This window comes from Nestor notabilis, unplaced genomic scaffold, assembly GCF_000696875.1.
Source record: "Nestor notabilis isolate BGI_N333 unplaced genomic scaffold, ASM69687v1 scaffold4286, whole genome shotgun sequence".
In the NCBI taxonomy this organism is placed as follows: Eukaryota; Metazoa; Chordata; class Aves; order Psittaciformes; family Psittacidae; genus Nestor; species Nestor notabilis.
Genome location: NW_009934101.1, coordinates 1 through 21,967, shown reverse-complemented (window position 1 = coordinate 21,967; position 21,967 = coordinate 1). Strand labels below are relative to the sequence as shown.

The window sequence follows — 21,967 nt, the reverse complement described above, 5'->3', positions numbered from 1 at the left end:
ACATACTCTGTAGCCCTTTAGGTGGAAAAGCATGACAACCTGCATCCAGCAGTGTGTGGCAGTCATGAAAAGTTCTGATTAAGGCTGCCTTGTAAACATGAAGTCTAACTGATGCTGAGGCTTCTACTCTGTATTGACTGAAAAGCAAGTTAAGTTGGGAGAACTTATTTAATCAGTATTTTCTGTACTAAATGCACTTGAAGCAATGTGATTGCTCGTCTTAAACATAACTGGAACATGCAGGCAAGCATTTCTTATAGCTTTTTAGGAAGGCTCTAGGACCTTTTTAGTCCTTTCACCTAACAGATTGGCTGGCTGGAAATTATGAATGGAGAGCAGCCTGGCAGGAGGAACAGGCTTCACTCCTGCTTCCCAAGGAAACGGTAGGGCCAGCTTCTGGCTTTGTCCTGTTTTGGGCAGTTTGTTACTTAACTGCTTGGGTTTCTGCTTTTATTTATAGAAGATGTAGAAAATGAGGGTGAATCTCTCTCTCTCTCTCACACACAAATGATGATTTTATTTCCATGTAAGAAGGACTTTGCATGCTGTAGCAGGTGTTCCTTTGTATCTGTGATGGCCTTCTCTATTCATTACTGATGGAAAATGTGAAGACCATCCTGGCTTCAGATACAGAGTGTGAGGTGTGAAGGGTTGCTGTAGTCTAAGTGGTTACAAGACATTTCTTGCCCTCTCAATCTCTGCTGAGGCCCTAGGCCATGCACGAGAGCTCCTGTGCCCTACTGGGAGCCCAGTTAATAGGCAGCCCTGCCCATACATTAAGTACCTACCTGAACCCTGCAGAGAACACACGATGTAGTACCTTCACACCGAGGATACCTTCGTTGTTTATGATAATGCTCTAACAACAGTAGGAATCTGTTATCTAACAGCTAAATATTTATCTTTTGAAACAGTCTAAGTCTAGATAAAACGTAAGTCTTTCAAAATCTGTGTAAATAGAAGAAAGATAGCAGTTTTCTTGCTCTCTTCCTGTTTTGGAAAAGAAACTGGTGCATGCTTTGATAACATTGCCTGAAGGCTTTACTTCTATATCCTGTCTCAGACCTTCACGTATCACTGAACACATCTCATTTTGGCTTCTGATTCACACTCTGGGGGGAAATAAGCCAACACAATAGGGCCCAAATGCCTGAAATATTTTACTAGATACACTTTTTCTACTTTCAACCTAGGGCTATTTTGTAAAAGAAAGAAGAAAATGGCTAAACCAAGGATTTTTCTTTTTTGTAGTGATTAAAAAGAAAATCCTAAAAGCCTATGTAAAGCTTGTTTTTAGTTGTCTAACTGGCTAGGGATGTTGGTCCTTGCAGAGGTTTTAGGGGGATTGAAAAGGAAAGTAGAGAAAGAAACATTTTTGCTGACTTACAGTTTTTTCATGTTGGAGTTATGGTCATTTTCTTCTGTTGCTATCAGTGTAATGGGAGAAGAGGAATAGCTTTTGAAATCTGAGTGCATCAGAGCAGGTGCTGTAGTTACTGTGTGTGTATTAAAGTGAAAAGATTGAATAAAGATGATTTAAAATATCTTGCTAAGAAAACCCTGAGAATTTTTGTGGTAATTTAAAGTTATGTGTCAAAGGATTTTTATAGTTATTCCAGAGCTACTGCATGAAGAGTTTAACTGTGCTAAATCAGTACCTTCTTTGTGCCCCAGAAGATACGTATACCCTTTTGTATTCTACCCATTCTTGTGAAATTTTCCACAGAAGCTTTTATATGCATGTGAAAAAAAATCACTGTTGTTATAACTGATTTTATTGAAATTCATGAAAAGCGCTTCAGTTTGTTGCCTGCTAATGGTGAGCAAATGAACTAAGTTCTTCAGACAAATGGGTTCTGTGAGATAGCGAGTTTGTGCAGTTTTGTTTAATAAAAAAAAACCCAACAAAGCTTTTGCCCAATTCTTGTGTGTCTGGTGAGACCAAATAATGTTTTTCTTCTCTTTTTTCTTTTTCTTGTTTTTTTTTTTCTTTTTTAAAGTGAAGTGTGGCATAGTTTCAGCTAACCAGTCACTCCAGGCTTGGAGTGCATTCAGATTTCTTAAAACCCCTTCAAAAATTCGATACCTATAATAGCTTATTAGATGTAAGGCGATGTGTGTCAGCAGCAAGAAATTTTTTTTCCTACATTGATTTGCACTAAAAATACACTACAAACTAAAATTCTTGTAGAAAGTGCTGCTTATCCAGAGTGTGAGCAGTCTTATATTCTTTCTCATATTTTTTGTTTCCATTTTTATAACAACATAATTCTATTGGAAGAATCGCAGACTATGACAATTGAGTAACCCTCTGTGCTCATTTTCTTCTACAGCTTGGGTGCTGTCAGACTGATCTATGCCTCTGCAACATCTCCTCTTTCTAGGGTCTCAGTTGAATTTTGGGGTTCGTGGGGTTTTTTTTCTTTGTTTTGCAAAGAGAGTAGTGGGAATATTGAAGTTTTCTCTAGGAGAAGAATAATTTAATGAGATCTAGTGAGTGAATCTTTAAAGGAAAAAAAAGTTTAAAATTTAAATTGAAGTAAAAGAAATGACCTGTCTTTGATAAAGCAACCTTGAGAATAACTCCTCTGGGGCATATCTCTCTTTCTAGGCAGGAAATCGCAGATGGAGGAGGTGCAGGATGAACTTGTTCACCGGCTCACCATCGGCCGGAGTGCTGCCCAGAGGAAGTTCCATGTGCCACGACCAAACATTCCAGTAGTTAACATCACTTACGATTCTTCACCTGAGGATGTGAAAGCATGGTTGCAGTCTAAGGGATTCAACCCAGTGTAAGTTTGAGGGAAACTGTAAGAAAATGTCTCAAAATTATCTTCCTGTCAGTAATTAGGATGTGGTCTGTCCACTTTTTAAAATGAAGCAGCCTTCTCAAGACATCTCAGCTGCACCCTTGGAAAAAAGAATTTCTTTTTACATTGTACATATATATATTTCTGTATATATGCATATATATATGTATCACACTATATCAATGTTGTTATAGATCTATAGAGATACAGATATATTTAGAGAAAAAAACCTATATATTAACCTCCACCAAAAGGTACTTTTTATAACAGGTACTGAATTGACTTATTGAGTCCTGTTGCATAAAGATTTGTCTTGATTTAGTATTCCTACCTGATAATGTGGGTAGAAGACAATCTACTACTCTCTCTTGACTAGTGTATTTTTGCTTTTCTCTGTTTGTTCCCTTGGTGTGACCTCAGGACTGTCAACAGCCTTGGTGTGCTGACGGGTGCTCAGCTTTTCTCCCTCAATAAAGAGGAACTGAGGACTGTTTGCCCAGAAGGGTCTCGAGTCTACAGCCAAATTACGGTACAGAAATCTGCCTTAGAGGTATGTATAACCCTTCTTACTAACCTGAGGCTGGGCTGCCACTTTTGAACCTAGAGGTAAATAGTTCTTTCTGTGAGACAGCTGTTTTTTTCTCAGTTCCCATGGCATTGATAAGCGTTATTTGTACTTGAGTTATGAAGTATTAATACGTTGAAACATTATTCAGCCATCAGAACATCAGGTGGGATCTCTTGCGTGTAAAAAGGTCCACAAAGCGTTAGAAAAAGTGCATGGTTTAACTTAAACTCAAGTTTAAGACATTGTGCACTGTAGTCGGGCTGTAGGAAGACAAAATGAGCTGAAAAGAGCTTTGGGGAAAACAATAGGAGAGCATAAACTGCCCTTTTTCTTGCTTCTTGCTCTGCCTGGACTTGGACAAACAGGTCATCCTAGTACTTTTGGTGGTAATGAGTTAGTTTTGCTTTGTATTTTTAGAGGAGACTTTTTTTATTAGATATGAGAAAGTGGTAGCATGAGCTCACTGTTGAATTTTAAGGCCATTCAGGTCAATGCTGGGGCATCTGTATTGGTGTGTTCCTTAGTGGGGGAAAACGCATTCAACACTGCTAGCTGAGTTGTTGAGCTAAGGATAAAAGTCTTCTATCTCTCTATTCATTGCTCTGTAGCAGTTTGCTTTAATTGTAGTAGTATTGTGCCTTAAACACAAACACCTTGTAAGCCTGTATACAGAGTTGTGTTAGGGAGAATGCATGCTAATTTTAAACCAGGAGAACTGCAGGTGCATCTACTTTTTATTATTATTATTTTTTAAACTTGCTGTGGCAAGTGGAGAAATGGACTCTATTGTCTAGAGGTGAGGCTAACCCAAATGAGAAGCTATATTCTTCACATCCTGTTTAAAATAAAATCTGGAAGAAGTTTAAAGTATGTTTCTAGCCCCTCATGAAGCTGGGGACTGTCTGTCTTAAATTATTTTAAGCTTTAACTACCAGATATATTTTTAAATACAAGTTTAAGATGATGCATATTTTACAGTTTACCTGATCAGTATGGATCAGAGAGCATTGCTTTCTAACACTGTTAAAATTGCTTTGTTCTCTTCCTCAAGCTCTGTTTTCCTGTGAGAGGGAGAAACATGTTGCTTTCATTCTTAGGAATGTACGTTGCTACAGTCCAGAGCAATCCATCATTTCCTAGTGGAGATATATGTGTATTCTTCAACTTTTCTGGAATGTCAGATACCTTATTTCAGTCTTGTAAGGCTTCTGTACAGTGAGAAGGAAGTGCCTACGTGGTGGAAGTTGGTTTGAAAAGCAGGGATGCACTGGATCATAGAAGTCTCCTTTCTTTTTCACTCCATGCTGTTGTTATGCTTGGCTTGTCTAGGTCTTGCTCTGCAGGAAACGGAGCAGTCAAAACTTGTCTAATAAATTCTCTACAAGTGTTAACAAACAGATACCGAGAGTTTAACAAAGTCATTGGATTTTGTTAGTGAAAATATAATTGAAATATTTCTTTCTTTCTCATTTATTTGAGGTTTAACTGATGAATTCCAGAATTTATGCAATTCCCGATTGCTTTAGCCTGATGTTTGCCGAGTTACCCAAAACATTAAGTTGCATCTTCCTTTCTGTCCCTACCATATTTCAAGTTGCAGGGCTTAGGAAGGCTGTCTGTGTTTAAGAGAAGCTATAGGAATGAGTATTGCAGCCAAAATGTCTACACGTGACCAAGCAAAGATGAGCTTCTGTGTTCCAAACAGGGCTATGTTCTTACTGCTGAAACTCAAAACACTGTCAATTACAGAACCATTTCAGCACACACATACTTGTACCAGTGTCAGGCCTATTTTACAGTTGAATGCTTTTTACAAGCTGTTGCTGGGTTATAGGTTTGACCACTGTTATTGTCCTACATGATTAATCAGTGATAAATTTTCATGAAGTGCTCTGGCATCCTTTATGGTGGTGTCATCTTGCAGTTAAGGTCCTGGGTGTTAAGTACAAATAGCAATAATAGCCAGAGACAGAGCAAACCCACATACTCTCTAGTATTACTGAACTTCATGCCTCATCCTTATTTGTTATTTCTTCTTGGGATCTTCCACAAGTGTTTCTGGATTCATGCCATTTCTGCAAGCCAGTGAAAGGCCTGCCTCTCAGCTTTGGGGCTGCATTCCCAAATACGGACAACCAGAACTTCACCTTTATGCATCTGCAATTTTCCTTCTAGTGTTTTCTACCTCAGGCAGATGAAGTCAGTATTTTGTAATGGAATTCCAATTATTGTTGGAATTTAGTAAAAATTCTATTAAAATTTTAGTAAAAAAAAAAAAAAAAATAGCATACTTTGAATGGTTTTACTTTTTTTTTCATGGTAATTCCATTTAACCCTGAATCACACCAGAGTTTAAAATGTACAAGGAAGCAAGATTTCTTATGGAGTTTTGTGGCCCTGTATAAACATGACCAAGTAACAGACTGCAAGTACAAGGAAGGTGTTTGGGGCTTACCAGCTTGCTTGGGCCTGGCCAAGCAAAAGCAGAAAGATAACTCTAACCGAGACTGGTGTGTCAACTTGACAGAGAGAGCTGAACACAGCCAGGGCCACACACCTCCATTCTGCCAGAAGAAATGGTGGTGGCAAGCAGCAGTGTCTCAGGAGGAGGTGGGATGTGCCATACTCTGTACTGACCAAAGTATCCCTCTTGGATCTGTTTTTTGGGGCTGCTCCAGAGAGTTGGAGTTCACCTTGTGCATTACAGCAGCTTTGCTGGTCATATATATGGTTTTATTTTTTCATTGCAAAGTGAAAGTATGAAGAGTGTCCATGATTATGGGATTTTACGTGTCCATTTCCTTAACTTTTGTTGAGCATTTCAAGCTCTGGTTTTGAAAAGTGCCACAGAAGATAAGCATAGAGACGCAGTATCCTGAACACCACCTTTGTCATCTCCAGAAGGGAACACTTCAGGTCCACCTTGTTATTGTCTTAACACTCCATCAGTGGGAAGCATGGGCACACATTGCTTTAGAACTGGTAATGGTTTCTGTCTAATAGTATCAAATTGCCTGGAAAAATAGCTTATTCTCTCTGACACCAGCCCAGACACAGAAGTGGGGTTGAATGCTGGAGCCATGATCTGGTTAGAGGCTAAGCTGGGAAAATCAGTGGGGCCAAGGTCTAGCAGCCTGTTCCAAAAACTATATTGCTAAGAACAACAATAGGCTACGTAGTGATGCTGTACCCTGCCTCTGGGTAGGATGCGCCTGTCATGCCATGCTATGTGATATGTTGCAGTTTGGTCTGTTGAGCAGCGTTTCACGCTCATCAGTCATGTTGTTATTGATGTTATCAGGAAGGTAAACTTTCAGCCCAGCTGCTCAGTCCTTTTCAGAAAAATATTTCTACATGACATCTGATCGAGCATGCTGTTGGGTATCTGCTGATGCTTTTTATGCGTGACTTCAGTAATGGGTGACTGCTACGCTTGCTGTGTATCTGAAACCAAGTGGCCAAGGACAAGGTGAATGAAGACAAAACTGCTCTCTCACCTTCAGAGAGTAAATTATAAACCCCTTGCTTTGCCCTTCCACTCTGGGAGAAGAGAGCAATGGTAATTTGCCTAGAAGCATTGTAGCCTCCCTCCCTGTAGACACCTAACCTGTCTGCCAGGTAGTGGAATTAGATAAATCTAAATTAAATTTTATGTAATTGGTTAAATTTTCAGAGTTTAGATCAGTTGAAGGATTTTCCCCTTCACAATCCTGCTTCCTTATTCAGAGCCTATTTTGGAAGCTAGTTTTGAGGCTTGGAAGGTCATGTCATAGCCAAATAACACACTAGCATTATAATCCTCTAGTTTTATTCAAAGTCATGCACACTTTGGAAGTTGTGCTCTAGTGGATGTGTACCCTGGCCTTGCTAATAACTTCATTTACATTGTCAAAGCAATATGTTTGCGACTTGGTCAGCAGACATGTTTTTCACCTGGAAAGGTGAAAAAAAGCCTTGTCCTCACAGTACTTCACTGTTGCGAATATAGTAATATGATTCAATACTTAATACCATGCTCCAAGTTTGAAACCTGTGTCTCTGAACAGCAAACGCCTGAAGGTGTATTGTGTCTTGTGAGATACAAAGACTGGGTCCTTACTTAGGCCTTGGCTATGGAAATCCATGTGCATGTATGAATTTTGTGTTTACGTAAATCTAAACCCCTCAAGGGTTTATGTGCTTTAACTGCCAAACATGATTAATGTGATTTTTAAGTACTCAGGGGTGGAATCCTAAAAACTTGCTGAGTTTTAACCCTGCTCTTATTGAAGCCATATTTCACCCCATAAATATCCAAAACTTCCAGGGGCTTGTATGAGAAGTAAAGATGCTCAGCAGTGCTGAAAGGCAAGCTGACAGTTTTAATAGGTTTTTTTGGGGTCCATGTTTAAGGATAGTGTAAATACTTTCCTATTTCAAATGTTATTTAATCAGATTCTTGGGACATTTTCAGTTCTGGAGCTGCAAGGTGAGTTAAATTGTTCAAATGGCAAAATGTTGGCAGAGGAACTTCATCACGTGTCAAAACCACAAATAAACTCTTTTTTTTATTTGTTTGTAGGCTAACAGTGGTAGTTCAGAGCTGCAAGAAATTATGAGAAGACGACAAGAAAAAATCAGTGCAGCTGCCACAGATTCAGGTGTGGAGTCCTTTGATGAAGGAAGCAGCCACTAAATGTGTTTTCTCTTTTCCTTAATTCCATTGTCCATAGCATTGTATCATCCAGCTTTGCTTTAGGAAGCAGTGAAGAGGAGTGTCTTACTATACTATGTAAACATAACTAGCCACCATAAAGAAAACTTACAGTAGTCTCCACAGAATTCCCTGCTGCTGGCTTCTCATTGTTAAAAATGAACAGCTGAGAAATTCAATGGAGGTTCCTGACAGGTGAAAATACTGACCCATGACTCATTCACACCCACAAATGAGTCTTGGCTTGATGGAATTATATGACAAAGTGGAAGATGTCTTTGTGATTCATACGAGAGTTAAGGCAGCAACTAAAAAACATTTTAACCCTTCAGTAATAATAAGATTCTGAATCCGATCTCTTGCTGTAATGTGCAGTTATGTCTTTTTGGCTTAGTTTTTCTTGTCATGCATTTGGCTGCAGGATGTTTACTTAAGCCGTTGATGCCAGTAATCAGAGAGGAAATGTTTAGAGAATGAACAGCAGCCCAACATAGAATGAATCTTTCTTGCATCACTCCCAAGATGTTTTGTTACTAATGATGCTGTTTATAGCAAAATAATACTGTGTACCTTGATTTTATCAATACTTCATCTGTGATGAACTGTAATACTGCACATGAAGGAATAACTAGAAAATAGTAACTCAAGTCAGCTCAAAGAGGTGATCAGATCTGCTGTAGGTAGCCATGAAACAATTCACAATACTTTTTTTCAATATACTTTCATTTTTTTTGTCTGTAACTTAACCCATCAAAAGAGCAGTGTATAATCTAGACTTCTCTGTGTGTTGATCCCAGATATCAGGTTTTCCTTATGTAAAAAGCTATTGTTCCTTTATAAATGTAACCTTTTTGAAAAGTGGATTCCTGGAGGCAAAAGGGGAAGAAAAGGAAACATTACTTCCAGCAAATATTATTTTTTGAAGATCCAATGATTATTGTCACAAAATATTCTGTTATTTCACATGGTCATGTGATTTTATATATAATATATGTATTATATATAATATATAATATCACTTAATTTAGACAAATTTAATCATCTAGTTTGATTAAGTGTCATAGTGCCTTTTTCACATGAATCAGCTTAAAGTCTGCAATAAATAGTATTTCTTGTCTGTTAAATAGTTGTATCTTTGTGGCTACAAAGATGGTATTGAAATACGAAAGTGTTCTTGATTTTTGCCATTAGTTTGTTCTTCCTCTGTGTTCAAGGGAAAGAAGAATCCTATTCATTTTTCATAAAAGGAAAATTAAAATCTTAATAAACGTGTTTAGTGCCATTTATTGTAAATGTCCCTGCAAATGCTACTTCTAAGTGCTGGTTACATGTCTATATATATTTTTACATTTAATATGTATTCTTTATGCCTGTGAAAAGCGCGTAGGTTCTACACCTGTCATTTAAATGTAGTCTTATCCTGAAATGGGTCGAGAAGTGAAAAATCCCAAACGGAAGATTCCAACTGCCATAGCAATCCCTAAGAAATGGAATCTTGTTATACTCAGTGAAAGGAATGGTGATTCTCAGTTGCTTTCTCCCAGTAGGAAACATTTGAACCAGCATACCTGAGTAACTGCATCCATTCATACTATATACATAGCTTTAGGGGGGAAGATTGTTTGTCTCACTGCCTGTCCTACAGTTAAAGGTCAAAACCAGACTTCCAAAGGCTTGATGTATTCTCTGATTCACATGTAAAACTTCCTGTTCCTTACCCTCTCTAGTAAACATCCATACCTTACCTGAAGAGTATTTCATGTACAGCAGTCCTCTACACTGGAGGGTGAATGACGAAGAAAATGAAGATCGGAAGCTACTCTTACATAGATGCTTGATTACTTGTAAGTGCAGGAGTAGGAAGCTTTTTAAAAGGTCTTTGAAACTTCGTATTTAAGAATTAGAGTCACTGTCTTTTCTCATGGAAAATCATACAATCATAGAATGGTTTGGGTTGGAAGAGACCTTAAATATCATCTAGTTGCAACCCTTTGCCATGGCAGGGACCAGGTTGCTCAAAGCCCCATCCAACCTGGCCTTGAACTCTGCCAGGGATGGGGCAGCCACAGCTTCTCTCAGCAACGTGTTCCACTGTCTCACCACCGTCACAGTTAAGAGTTTCTTTCTAATAGCTAATCTAAATCTACCCTCTTTCAGTTTAAAGCCATCCCCCCTTGTCCTGTTGCTACCAGCTCTTGTAAAAAAAAAACCCTCTGCAACTTTCCTATAAGGCCTTCTTTAGGTAGTGGAAGGGTGCTGTAATGTCTCCTCATAGCAGCCTCTTCTCCAGGCTGAACAAGCCCAACTCTCTCAGCCTGCCTTTGTAGGAGAAGTTCTCCATCTCTCATCATTTCGTGGCCCTCTTCTGGTCTCGCTCCAACAGGTTGAATGCTGATGCAATAAAAAGCATTGTGGTAGTTACCTACACCTCTATACCAACGTCAATTACCAAAATATTTAGCCAATATTCATATTCTCTGCAAGCTTATTCTAGCATTCAGCATAGGGTTTGCTTTTGTCCAGGAGGCATCAGCTCTGAAGCTCTTCGAACTTTGCAGAGTTTGGCATGTGGAGGTCTTGGAGGAAGCATCCATGTTCAACGTTGAGAGAAAAGAGATGGCTTCACAACTGTTTGTCTGGAGCTGGGTTTCTGTGTACCTCTTGTCTGGCTCTTTCTATACATGTTTGAACATGGTCAGTGTGCTCAGAGGCACCTTTGGAGACACTAGGGAGGAAAAGATGAAAGGCCTTAAGGGATAAGCAGAACAATCTGGGGGCTTTGGAGCTGGGTTTGTTGGCTTGTTTCCATGACCTTTCATAGTTTTTAAAATTAACTACTAAGTACAACTCAAGCCATATTTTACCCTTTAACTTTGCTGAACTAGACTTCATGATTTCTGTGTTACAGAAATGGCATGACTGTGTTACAGTCTGAATGGCATTAATGCAGCTATTTCCCTTTATGCTGGAATTTCCTCGATGGTTAAAAGCACTGCAGAGAGCTTTACCCCTTTGCTGCATGGTTTCTGAATTTTCAGCTTGTTGACAATTAGTAGAAATCAAAAAGAAGAGATCTCCTTTGGGGTTCCTCAAGTGAAAACAAATACCGTCTTCAAAATTTTCAGTGTCTTAAATGAAAGCAGTAAGATGCAGTGTTTCATTCAAAATGTTTTCTTTAGGATTTGAGCAGTGAGGATTTTTTTTCTTTACGTGAATTCGTTAGAAAGCTGTGATACATGAAAAGTGTCATTGAAAAGGAAACAAAGCAGGTTTTTAAAGGTCAAAAAGTGCTTTGTTAGATGTGGAAAAGTTGTGTTTGGTAATATAGGAACTACTTTACTATTTCACTGTGAATGAGTCTGCCTATTTAACAGGGTGGAGAGTGAGTAGGATTCCTAGCAGTATTATGTTCACTCAGCAGGTTTATTTTCCTGGGCTGCACCTCATGCATAAGGGAAACATGATTATGAATGGGAGCCCATGTTTCTGGCCAGGCTACTAGTTCATAGGAGCCCATTCTTTCTATGATGTTTTCCTCAACTGCGAGGTCTGTGCAGTGTCTAAAACACAAAACAAACGGCCTCAAGTATTGAGTCTCATACATCAAGAGTATTTGAGGTTATTATCTCTGTGCTCAGCCTCCCACCTTCGCATACAAGCAACAATGTTATGTATGGAAATTACAAACATAAGGTAATTTGTAAGTGTGCATTGGGTTCTGTGTTTAAATATTTTACAAACAGGTTGAATTTTTACTGCAGCTATGTTAAATATTTGCAAGTAAGTGCCTATTTAACTGACTTTAGCTCTTTGGTATCTTTTTTCAGTTTCTCTGTAGTTACATGCTTAGGGTGTAGCTTTGGCCTTACACTACTTCGTCAGCATCCAGTACCAGGTTATTAGTCTGTGCTCCTAGTTTTTGATAATAATTGTAGGTTAAAACAGGAGATGAAAGAAAATAAAGAGAGTTCTGTATGCTTCCTAGCCACCACTGCTGCCTGTCAGAGCAGCAGCAAAGCTCAACCCCTCCCATCCACGTCAACATTGCTAAATGTTATCTTCTTGTGACAAATGGCTGAAAGCAGCAGCTTTTGCCTGCCTGAATGAAACTGCTGTTTTCACACAAGCCCTTTAAAAAGTTGGAAGTGGGAGGAAGGTGGTGTGACTGGATGGTTAATGAATGGATGGAGGGAAGGGCCACTGGGGTGCTTAAGATTATGCTGTGGAATATTTGACAAGGGGCAGTTTATCTTCTTTAGGTGGAGGAAACCTCCATGTAAAATGAAGTAGAGCACAAGTAAGGCTTCCCAACCTGTTCTTCATCTTTGTGTGAGGATGGAAGGAAACAGTTCTGAAGACCTGAGCATGTCAGGACACACTGCACAGGCTGTGCTAGGAAAGACGTTTTTCACACATGGCCCTAAAAACTCCTTAGCTCTTCTGAAACCTTTCCTTGGGTTTACTTGTTTGTTCCTTCCATGGCAGCATGCACAGCATGTGTCAACAAGGAGAAAAACCTGCCCTGATTTTGATTAATGGTCACTCACTGTGCAGAGCTGCTTTTACATACATCTGGGTCAGTAGATGCTGTAAGAGCAGCAGATCAGTACAGAGCATCTATAATGTCAGCAGAGCTATAGGCATGAAACCCATAGTTCAAAAAAACTATTACAAAACCTGAAGTTTCAGGCAGCTTTACAGCTGTTGTGACTTGAGAATTTTATTTTGACATATGCTGGAAACCTTATCAACATGCAGTGTGAGTCCAAAACATTGTTCTTTTGGACTTCCTTTCAAGGAGAGTGACAAGGTAAAGCCGAAAGTATGAGTTGTCAAGTCAGGCTAAAAGACTCTGCATGAGTCTTCTGAAAAACAGAGTGTCACCCAGGCTATTGCATTGCTTTATTTACGTCTTGTAGTCTGGGAGAGATGGTTTCCACTGCTATCCAAACACACCGACTTAAGCAGCTTTTGCATATAATATAGGGTAGGAAAAGGAGTTTTTTCTGAAGGAGTTTCGTTGTAATTGATCTTGTGATTAAGTAACTATTAAAGGAAAAATACACACCTGTTACTGTGCAAATGGAATAATTTTTGACATGCATCCAAAGCTGTCTAGCAAATTGAGGCTATTCAGGCAGTATCATTTGCAACGATGTGATTTTGGCATCTTTGCAGCAGTCTTGTACCCTGTCATGTTCAGCCAACCTTCTGTTAACAGCCAGCTCACACTGTGATATTTTGTGTGCACATGAGGTGTTTAAAAGAAACCTACTTACGCTGGACTGTGGAACAGAATAAATGTAGACTCAGTGGGCAATGGCCAGCAGGAGGGAGGAGGCAGTGGATGAGAAAGCAAGAACATTTGTGGTTGCTTTGGTTTTGTTGTTTTTTTGGTGGTGTGGGTTTTTTTTCCCTGTTAGTTGTCTATAGGGATGTGAACATATTTTCTGAGTAAACATACAATGAAACTCTGAAATACAGTTTTTTAAAAAAGCATGGAGGCAAGGTCTGAATGGCCAAGTGCTCATTTATAGGGCTGTCTTCTGTTCAAATTAGGCCAGACAAATCTTTGCTGTTCCTACTGAAACGGCAAGCCCTCCAGCTGAGGCTCCCTGGTGAAGTAAGAGCCTTTCTTGTTAGCAGTCCACTCCCTGAAGACAGCTACCTCTATGCAGATTATTTAGACAAGTAGCATCTCTGCTTCAGGACTGGGCTAGTGGAAACTGTAGAAATAGTAGATGCATGGAAAGAGAAGGGAGTGGCAATTCATATCATACCCATTTAATAACCAGAGGTAGAGTCCTGTTTCTTCAGTACCCTTCACAAGGACCTGTTTTATTTTGGCGATTATGTTAAGACTATGCAGTTTTGCATAATATATATGGGACAGTTTGAAGGAAATTTCCTATTGTAACCAATATGATGGTGAAGTAAATGTTAAAGGAATATACTATTTACCTGCTAGTGGAATAACTCTTTGGAAGAAAAGAATACAAATATCATCTGAAGGAGGTTATCAGGATCCTGGAAGTAGCTGAGCTACCGAACTACACCCCAAAACCCTGACAGGCAATAGCAGACCCCAGAATGAGTGAACATAAAGCATATGCGGGTGTGTTTGCTGTTTTGCTGATAGTGACTTCTTCACAGGTAAGCAATCCAGTGTGTTTACTTTCAGTTCAAGTTTGTTTTGTTTACATTGAGTACCATTGCTGCTAACTTCCAATGAGGTGACACAAAGCAACAGGTTACAAAAATGCCATCAACATCCATTCTGACAGCATCCATGTCACAATACACAATGATGTACCAGAATTATACAAAGACAAAAAAAAATATATATATAGTTAATTATTCTGACTAGAACTGAAACTGACAGCAAAAAAGAAAAGAGCCCCCCACCCTGACCCCGAAGGCCCTGCAGGAATCCATACTGATGCTTTGGCAGCCTTGTAGCAATAAAGCAATAACCAGCCCTTCACATGCCAAACCCTTGTTTTTGTAACATAGTGAATTCCTTGGAGAAAAAGTTACATCTGTTAAAGCACTTTTTATTTTTCTTCCCACCCCTCACCTCAATCAGCTTCATGTTTTTTACACAGGGTTAGTACTTACTAAAAATAATAAACAAATGAGGGGTATAGGCACCATAGACTGCTTGAAGAGTTAAATCCTATAGAGTAATGGAGTTTAAGGTATCCCAGCTTGAAACTCAGATGCCCTTAAATTATATTCAGTAAAACAAGAGCCTGATCAGTGACATTACTGAAAAGGTTGGCAAAAAGAGTGGTCCCTCTGCTTAGTACTAGCACAGTCAAGAACCGAAACCATCCCGGCTCAGTGTCAGCTGCCTGCATCAGCTTCAGGCTTCGTGGTTTGGATTTCTGCTCATCAGTCCATTCCTTGGGTCTCGTGCTCCCCCCAAGCCCCATGTACATCAGTGCTGTAAGAAACAGTCAAATCTATGTACCCAGCAACGTCCCCCACCCTCCCAACCCCTTTTCTTTTCACAATCTCCAGATTTCTTCATGTATGTTCATGCCTCGCTATTCACTAATGAGGTATTATTAGATACTAACAATGCCTGCTCTCCTATGGACGTTAGCACAGACCAGTGACACATGAAGAAAGCTCTTCAGTCAACCATTAAAAAAATATTGCACTTACTTTAACCTTAAGCCCAACCTGCACAGAAAAAAAACCTAAGTACCAAACAAAAACCCAACATCTGGAGCGATCTATATTACGCACATAAAGTGTCTTTTCCTTCATGTTGTTTAGTTGAATTTGGTCCAGTATTTTAAAAAAATGTCCAGAAATGAAACAGTTCGAAAGACACCGCAGGCTCGTTAAGGCTTTGTCTCCCCAGTGCTTCAGAAAGGTAAAAGTTTCTTTGTCCATGTACTGCAAAGCAGCGGTCTCTTGTGGCAGAATAACTGGCTGTTCAAACCATCATCAGAAAAATAATCGGAAGCAAGGGAAGATGGGTGTGCTTCATGATCTCACCTGGAACCGAACAAACAGAATGCTTCAGAGATAAGAAAGGAAATCAATACAGTTCTTGGTATATATTTTTACCAGGGACTCAGATGAGACAGTAAACTACCTGAACATTAGGAAAAATAAGGCAAATCAGGGTTCATTTTATGAGCATGCGCAACGCCACAGACACACGGTGGAGACTGCTGGTGTTGGTGCACACAGCCCAGCTCTCCACCACCTGTCTGAGAAGCTACTTTGTGTTTAAAGTCTGTAGCTTCCTGCTTCACCCAAAAAGCAAGTACTAAGGTTATGGCTGTGTTACGACTGCCACCTAATGAGCTAAAACTCATTGACTTAAACAGCGGCAATGTACATCCTCACAGCTTACCCCCACCACCAACCTCTTAGTAGGTCAGACCCATCTGTTTTGCTCTGCACCTGGGGACCGCATGCAACAGGTCAGGCACTGGGGCCCAGTGGAAAGGCAAGATGATGGTTTTAAACTAAAAGAGGGGAGATTCAGGCTGGACATGAGGAAGAAACGTTTTACTATGAGAGTGGTGAAATACTGGCACAGGTTGCCCAAAGAGGTGGTGGATGCTCCATCCCTGGAGACATTCAAGGCCAGGCTGGATGTGGTTCTGGGAAACCTGACCTAGTTGAACATGTCCCTGCTCATTGCAGGGTTGGACTAGATGACCTTTGAAGGTCCCTTCCAACCCAAACTGTTCTATTAGTCTATGGTCACTTCACTTATGCTAAAGGTAGTAGCAGTTTGAGACCCTTCCTGTTCCCTGGTTCTATTTTATGAAAAATAATCTGCAGGGTTTCATGTCAGAGGATTTTAATTATCATCTCGCCTTCCAGCAAGCTCTGTTAGCAAAACAGCAGTGCTCCAGAGCATCCCTAAAACTCTGCTGGCCTTGTAAACCTGGTGGTTGGTAAATGACTTGAGACTGACTGAAGATATTAAAGTCCTCCGCTCCTTTACGCTTTGTAAGGAATGTTAGGACAAGTAGAAAGGAATGGTTAGATGGCTCAACTCAGGATTTCCAGATTCTCTTTTTCTTTGATGAGTGAGCCAATATACTCCTCCAGTGCCATGGAAAGTATAGCAGATTATGTACTGCTAGAGTCTAGAGGGATTTTCTTCTCACTGTCCATGTGAACATGGGGGATGAGGCCCAGAAAGCTCCAAACCACCTGCAAAGCTCCTGGAGCAAATATCCATGTTTGCCTGCTGGCTGCATCCGAGCAATTGGGATGTGAGGCTGTGGGCATGGCGCACGGCCAGGCTTGTTTGACTTACTTACCACCTGTGACTCTGAACTAGGACTTGCTGACGTTCTCATATATAACATCACTGATACAGAACTGCTGCTTCTTCTTTTGCCACATCAGTTGCACACACTGGTGAATAAAAATGTATTGTTCCTGGAAGAGACAACCAAATAAGTGGGCATTTTTGCACCTCAGAAAGCATGACAAAAACCCAAACAGTGAAACAGTTTGATAGTTCTCAGTAACAGCCTACAGAGCTTCTCTGTCTCTCCCTCCTAAGACCCTCTCAATGTACAGTGTGTTGTCAGCTCCCAAAATAATAGCCAGCAATTGTTACAGACAGCAGCTGAGGAAGCACAAAATCCACCTGAGCTGCCCTGGCATCATAATCCCTTACTAATAACCTGAATGATGATGGGAGATGAGAATAGAGTAGAACAGAATAAAATATAATAATTCCATTGAATCTGAGCGAAAGTGGGTCTACTTTATATTGCTTGAAATTAATTCCTTCCCAGAAAGGTACCTGAATGCTTTATGTGCAACAAATTGCATCCATGGCACATCTGCACCTGAAATATTTTAACGAACTTCATGTTCCTTAGTGCTTGACTTCTTTACAAATAAAAAGCTGAAACCTTATTTTATTCACAGAGCAGTTGTTGGTTAATTATTTGGGGAGTTATCAACCTCTGTGTAAGTGACACTGTAAGTAGGTCGGGTCAATTACATGCACTGTTATATTTGTGGACAGGTTTTTGTGCAACAAGACTGTGGCTATCCTTGGTTTTGGTTATGGCCTGACTTTTCTAAGCATTGTCATCATGTAGACTAAATCATGTAATTCAATTTGGAATAACCTTAATTGATAACTTTTAGATTTCAAAGAGAGAGAAGGTAAACCCTGATGAATCCTTATATAAAGTTTATGTGCACTAGGCACAGGGAGTGAGTGGAGCTCAAGCAATAAAAGCTGTCCCAAAATCTGAGTCTGAATTTTGGCCCCTGTTCCCAGTGGTCTGCTGATGCCAGGAGATATTAATGATGACAGAAATGCCTTGATTTCCTCTAATTTGAAGGGACTGGTTTCAACTCAGGGTATTCTCTAATCTAACCCCATTTCTGGGCCTGTGCCATTTGTTTTCTTAAACTGCTCAGTGAAACACTGCCAAGTTTCTAGTGTGCGGGGCAACGTGAACTCAGGTGAGCTGTGTGTGGTTTCAGGTTTTGTAAGGAAAGCCTTCTCCGTGGCCTCTGCACCTGAGTGTCAGTGTCACCTGGTGACCTCTGCAGCCACACTTAGGTATTGCCTGGAGAAGCAGGAGCTCAGCATCAGCCAAAGCCCAGCCCTTGACACCAGCCCCAGGGAGGCAGCGAGTTTGTACATGGGAAAAAAGGAAATAAAAAGTAGAAAGAATTACATCACCTCTGGAGTGCTACAGCAGTTACAGCTGAAATCAACATCAGGGTTTCAGATCTGCCTTTGGGTTAGTTAGATCTTCTTTGCTTTGCTCTGCTCTGGATTCAATAACCTTTGGCATTAAATTATCTGCCAGACCGAGCCTGCAAACAGTGATGGTGGCACTTCCAATTATATGGAGGTTGCCAGCTTACCCTGTGTCTACCCAATGAAGAGCACAACAGGCATGAAATCTTTCCCTCATTAGCAGAGGAACTGGGAAGGTTTCAGATGCATAAAGCTGCTTCCACTTTAGGAAAAGATTTTGTGATTTTTTTTCCATGATATACTCTGACAGTATGACTTAGAAAAATGGAAAAAGACCTACCCAGTAGGTATTTAGGCAGTGAAAGGGGCAAGGAGGGTGTCTGGCAGACTCGCAATCCTTTTCTCTGCTTTGCTTGTTATTTGTATTACCACTGTGTAACTTGAGTTCCTGCGCTTGGCCAGATGATACCCTCTTGAACAAGCCGGAATGGCTGTCCAATACTGATATCATTTCATGAGCTATTAATCCTCTCAGCAAGCTCAATTCTTTTCAAAATGGTTTGAAAATTTCATATGTTAATCTATTCTAATGCATTTTTTGCATATTAATTTCACAGAAGGTGAGAATAACTCATCCCCCCAGAAAGACATCAGTGAGATTGTATGTATATTATCAGACTCATCTATGTAGGAGATTAATAACATGACAATATTGCAATGAAGATGAATACTTAATTGTATCTACTCATAGCTATTTTGTCAAGTGTTCAGGGGGAACAACAGTCACTGGAAATGAACACACTACAGAGATGTATGAAATAGATCCAATGATACTTTAACAATGTTGAAGTAAACTGATCTTACCTCTGTCTGCACCATGGACATTCTGTACGACCGCATGTCAGACACCAGGCCCAATATATCTACGAACTCATGATCACGAATGTGCTGTAAGAGCCGATCCAGGGCTATGAAGGTTCCTGTTCGGCCCACGCCAGCACTGCAACACACAGAGACATGCATCTCATTTCAGGCTTTTCGATGGGGACATACAGGAAAATCAATGGTACTGCAAAAAGCAGGTGTCCTGCAGGTGCGATAATCAGATGTAGGTAATCTGAGGTCAGACAGGTTGGTTAATAGATAGGATTTAATGCCATGCAACTCTTCATCCATTATTTGGGCGGAATGTATGGAGCGGATGGTTCTCCAATTATTTCACCTTCTTGTACTTCTCTCCATGCACTCACATACAAAAGGTGCATACATATCCTCATCCACACATAGCTGTCTGCTTTTCCTACTTTCACTGCTCCCCTCAAAGATTTCATGAGGCATCTCTAACTACAGGGGCTGTAGTCGTAACTGTAGAGACTCTGGTTGCTGCACAGAGGCAGCTGGAGTTGAACCTGAACCATTCAGTTCCACAGCTTTCCACATTGCAAAGCTCTTGGATTTGCAAAAGCACTGCACTACTGAAGTTCATCCTCAAAAGACAGACCACCCGGAAGAGTCTACTTCTAGACTTCTGTCTTGGAAGCAAGAGACAGAAATAGCCAGCAACCACTTGGCTGAAAAATCTTTATCCTCCTCAAAGAGAAGCTTAGTGACTAGAAAAAAGACATACTGCTTTGATTTAGAGATTCTTATGTGCATATGATTCTTTGCGTTGTGATTTCACAAGTAATGTTTAAATCTGATTTAATTAGGAGTGTGGCTTTAGAGGTTTTATGGAATTTCATATAGCATCCCAACACCATACCTACTACTGAGGGTAGAAGTGTGTCTCTTAAGCAAAATTTCTTTCTGCTGTCTTGTCATATTTTTCAGAAAAGCCTTGAAAATATTTGCAATAAAGTGTAACAGTTCATCTCAACACAGCTCAACGTACTGTCACAAAACAAGTTGGGCTTTTTTGCCCGTGTTTAAGAAAACCGTCCGTATTTCAAGATGAATACAACAGAACTTCTGACTCATTAATTGATAAATTAATTCTGTGACTTTTTAATGTTGAGAACAATTGCTGTAGAAGTTGATAAATACATTCTTCCCCCCCCGCCCCCTTCCACCCATGTATTCATCCTTTGCAAACCACCTATTTGTGTGTATCTGAGAAACCTGTTGCAAGTACCTATTCACATGAGAAGCCACAAAGCAGTTTGAAGCTAGTTAAGGGAACTGCATCAGGAACCAATGTGGTATGATATCATAACTAACAAAAAAACCCAAATAACTGTTAGGATACCGGTATTACTGCTACCACAGGATAGTGCTCTTCATGCCACCTCCTGTACCAAAACCCAAATGCCTAGAGGAGGATGATCAGCACAGAGACGCACTGTTCACTGGAGTTGGCTCTCTTGAGTTAAGAGCAAAGGATTAGTCCCCTGCTTTGACTTCAGTGGGGCTGGGATTTCAGCCTGCAGCCATAGACACTAAGGCATTTCTTTCTAGAGCAGAGTCATCTCTTTGGATGTGATCAACAAATGCCTTCAGGAGCACAGCGGGCAACCCCGATTTACACCAGCCCAGAGCCTGCCCCTGCTCTCTCATTTCCACAACTTCATAATATGGATGGTGTGGTCTGTCCGGCAGTGTGCCACAGTGTGCTGCTTCCCTGCAGATGTGTGTCTCTGTGCACATCTCCTCCTCTGGTCATTGGAAGAGCAGATTTGGGGCTTCCAATGGTTTTCCAATCTATTTAATGAGTTACAGCCTTTAGTTCTCCATTTCCTTGAAGTATTTACCTGCAGTGAATAATCATGGGGCCTTTACTCTTTGCTGATTTCTGCCTGACCATCTGTACAAACTGGAGGATGCTTTCGGCAGCATTGGTTGTGGGGACACCATGATCTGGCCAGGCAGTGTAGTTAAAATGCATCACATCTTGCACCTCATCAGCCTAATGGGAGAAGCAGAACAGTAGCATGTTCATAGGAGTTTTAACAGGGCAGTCATGCTCAGTCAGACTGAGGTTTTTCTGTCACTTTGTACTGTTTTTTTTTTCCCCAAATACAGCCTAAAAATGCAAAGGCAGCCGAAAAAGTGGCAAACAATTTACACACTATTTGATTAACAAGGGCAGGGGATATCAGGACATCATTATCAAAACAGCATGAACTTCTTTTTGGGTTTGGGATTTGTCTTGTGCTTTTTTTCCTCATGGTGGTTCAATTTTATTTTGACTTAAGAACTGTTGCATTTTTCAAGTTTAAGTTTTTTTCCTGTTTCTATTCCATTGTCTTTCTTTTCTCATTTTGCCACAGATGAAAAACAACTCAGCTGGCAAAAAATGAAGACTGGACTTGAGAAGTTTTCTTTTCAAGTTTCGAAGAAAAAAAACAAAACAAAAAGGAAGAAAACAACATTACAGGGGTAAAGGAAAGATTTAGAAAAATACTCATTATCATTAAAAAAAGAATTACAATGAGAAAAGCCTCAGGTGAAATAAGATTCTCAACACAGCACATTTTGTCTCTAAGACTTAAAGGAACTCAAACCATGGGGAGAGGTGGGAGCTGTCATCACTTACATAGCTAATTCTGAAATTCCTATAAACCCAGTCTGTGTGCTCGTCCTCCGACAGCATCTCTACTGTGATGTCCCCATATGCAATGGGGTCTTCTGTAAAAGGCCAGTAATGATCACATTTCACCTGAAAAGGAAATATATATATATTTGTA

General features: G+C 40.2%; 2 protein-coding genes across 2 annotated transcripts in view; one reads left to right on the top strand and one right to left on the bottom strand.

Annotated features, from left to right (window-relative positions):
• The window catches only part of EPS8 (epidermal growth factor receptor pathway substrate 8), a 53,341-nt gene extending 44,819 nt beyond the window's left edge, over nucleotides 1-8,522 (top strand). The window contains exons 18-20 of the mRNA XM_010017151.1: nucleotides 2,612-2,792; nucleotides 3,231-3,360; nucleotides 7,940-8,522. Of these exons, the coding sequence (XP_010015453.1) occupies nucleotides 2,612-2,792; nucleotides 3,231-3,360; nucleotides 7,940-8,053 (425 nt within the window). The 3' untranslated portion in view covers nucleotides 8,054-8,522. The remainder of the gene's footprint in view (nucleotides 1-2,611; nucleotides 2,793-3,230; nucleotides 3,361-7,939) is intronic.
• An 8,363-nt stretch (nucleotides 8,523-16,885) lies between these two features.
• On the bottom strand, nucleotides 16,886-21,945 carry LOC104407779 (receptor-type tyrosine-protein phosphatase O-like; the record flags this gene model as incomplete). The annotated part of the gene is made up of 4 exons (XM_010017152.1): nucleotides 16,886-16,990; nucleotides 19,149-19,284; nucleotides 21,032-21,186; nucleotides 21,817-21,945. Coding segments are annotated over 4 exons (525 nt in total), but the record flags the coding sequence as incomplete, so codon positions are not given.
• Nucleotides 21,946-21,967: the final 22 nt, after the last annotated feature.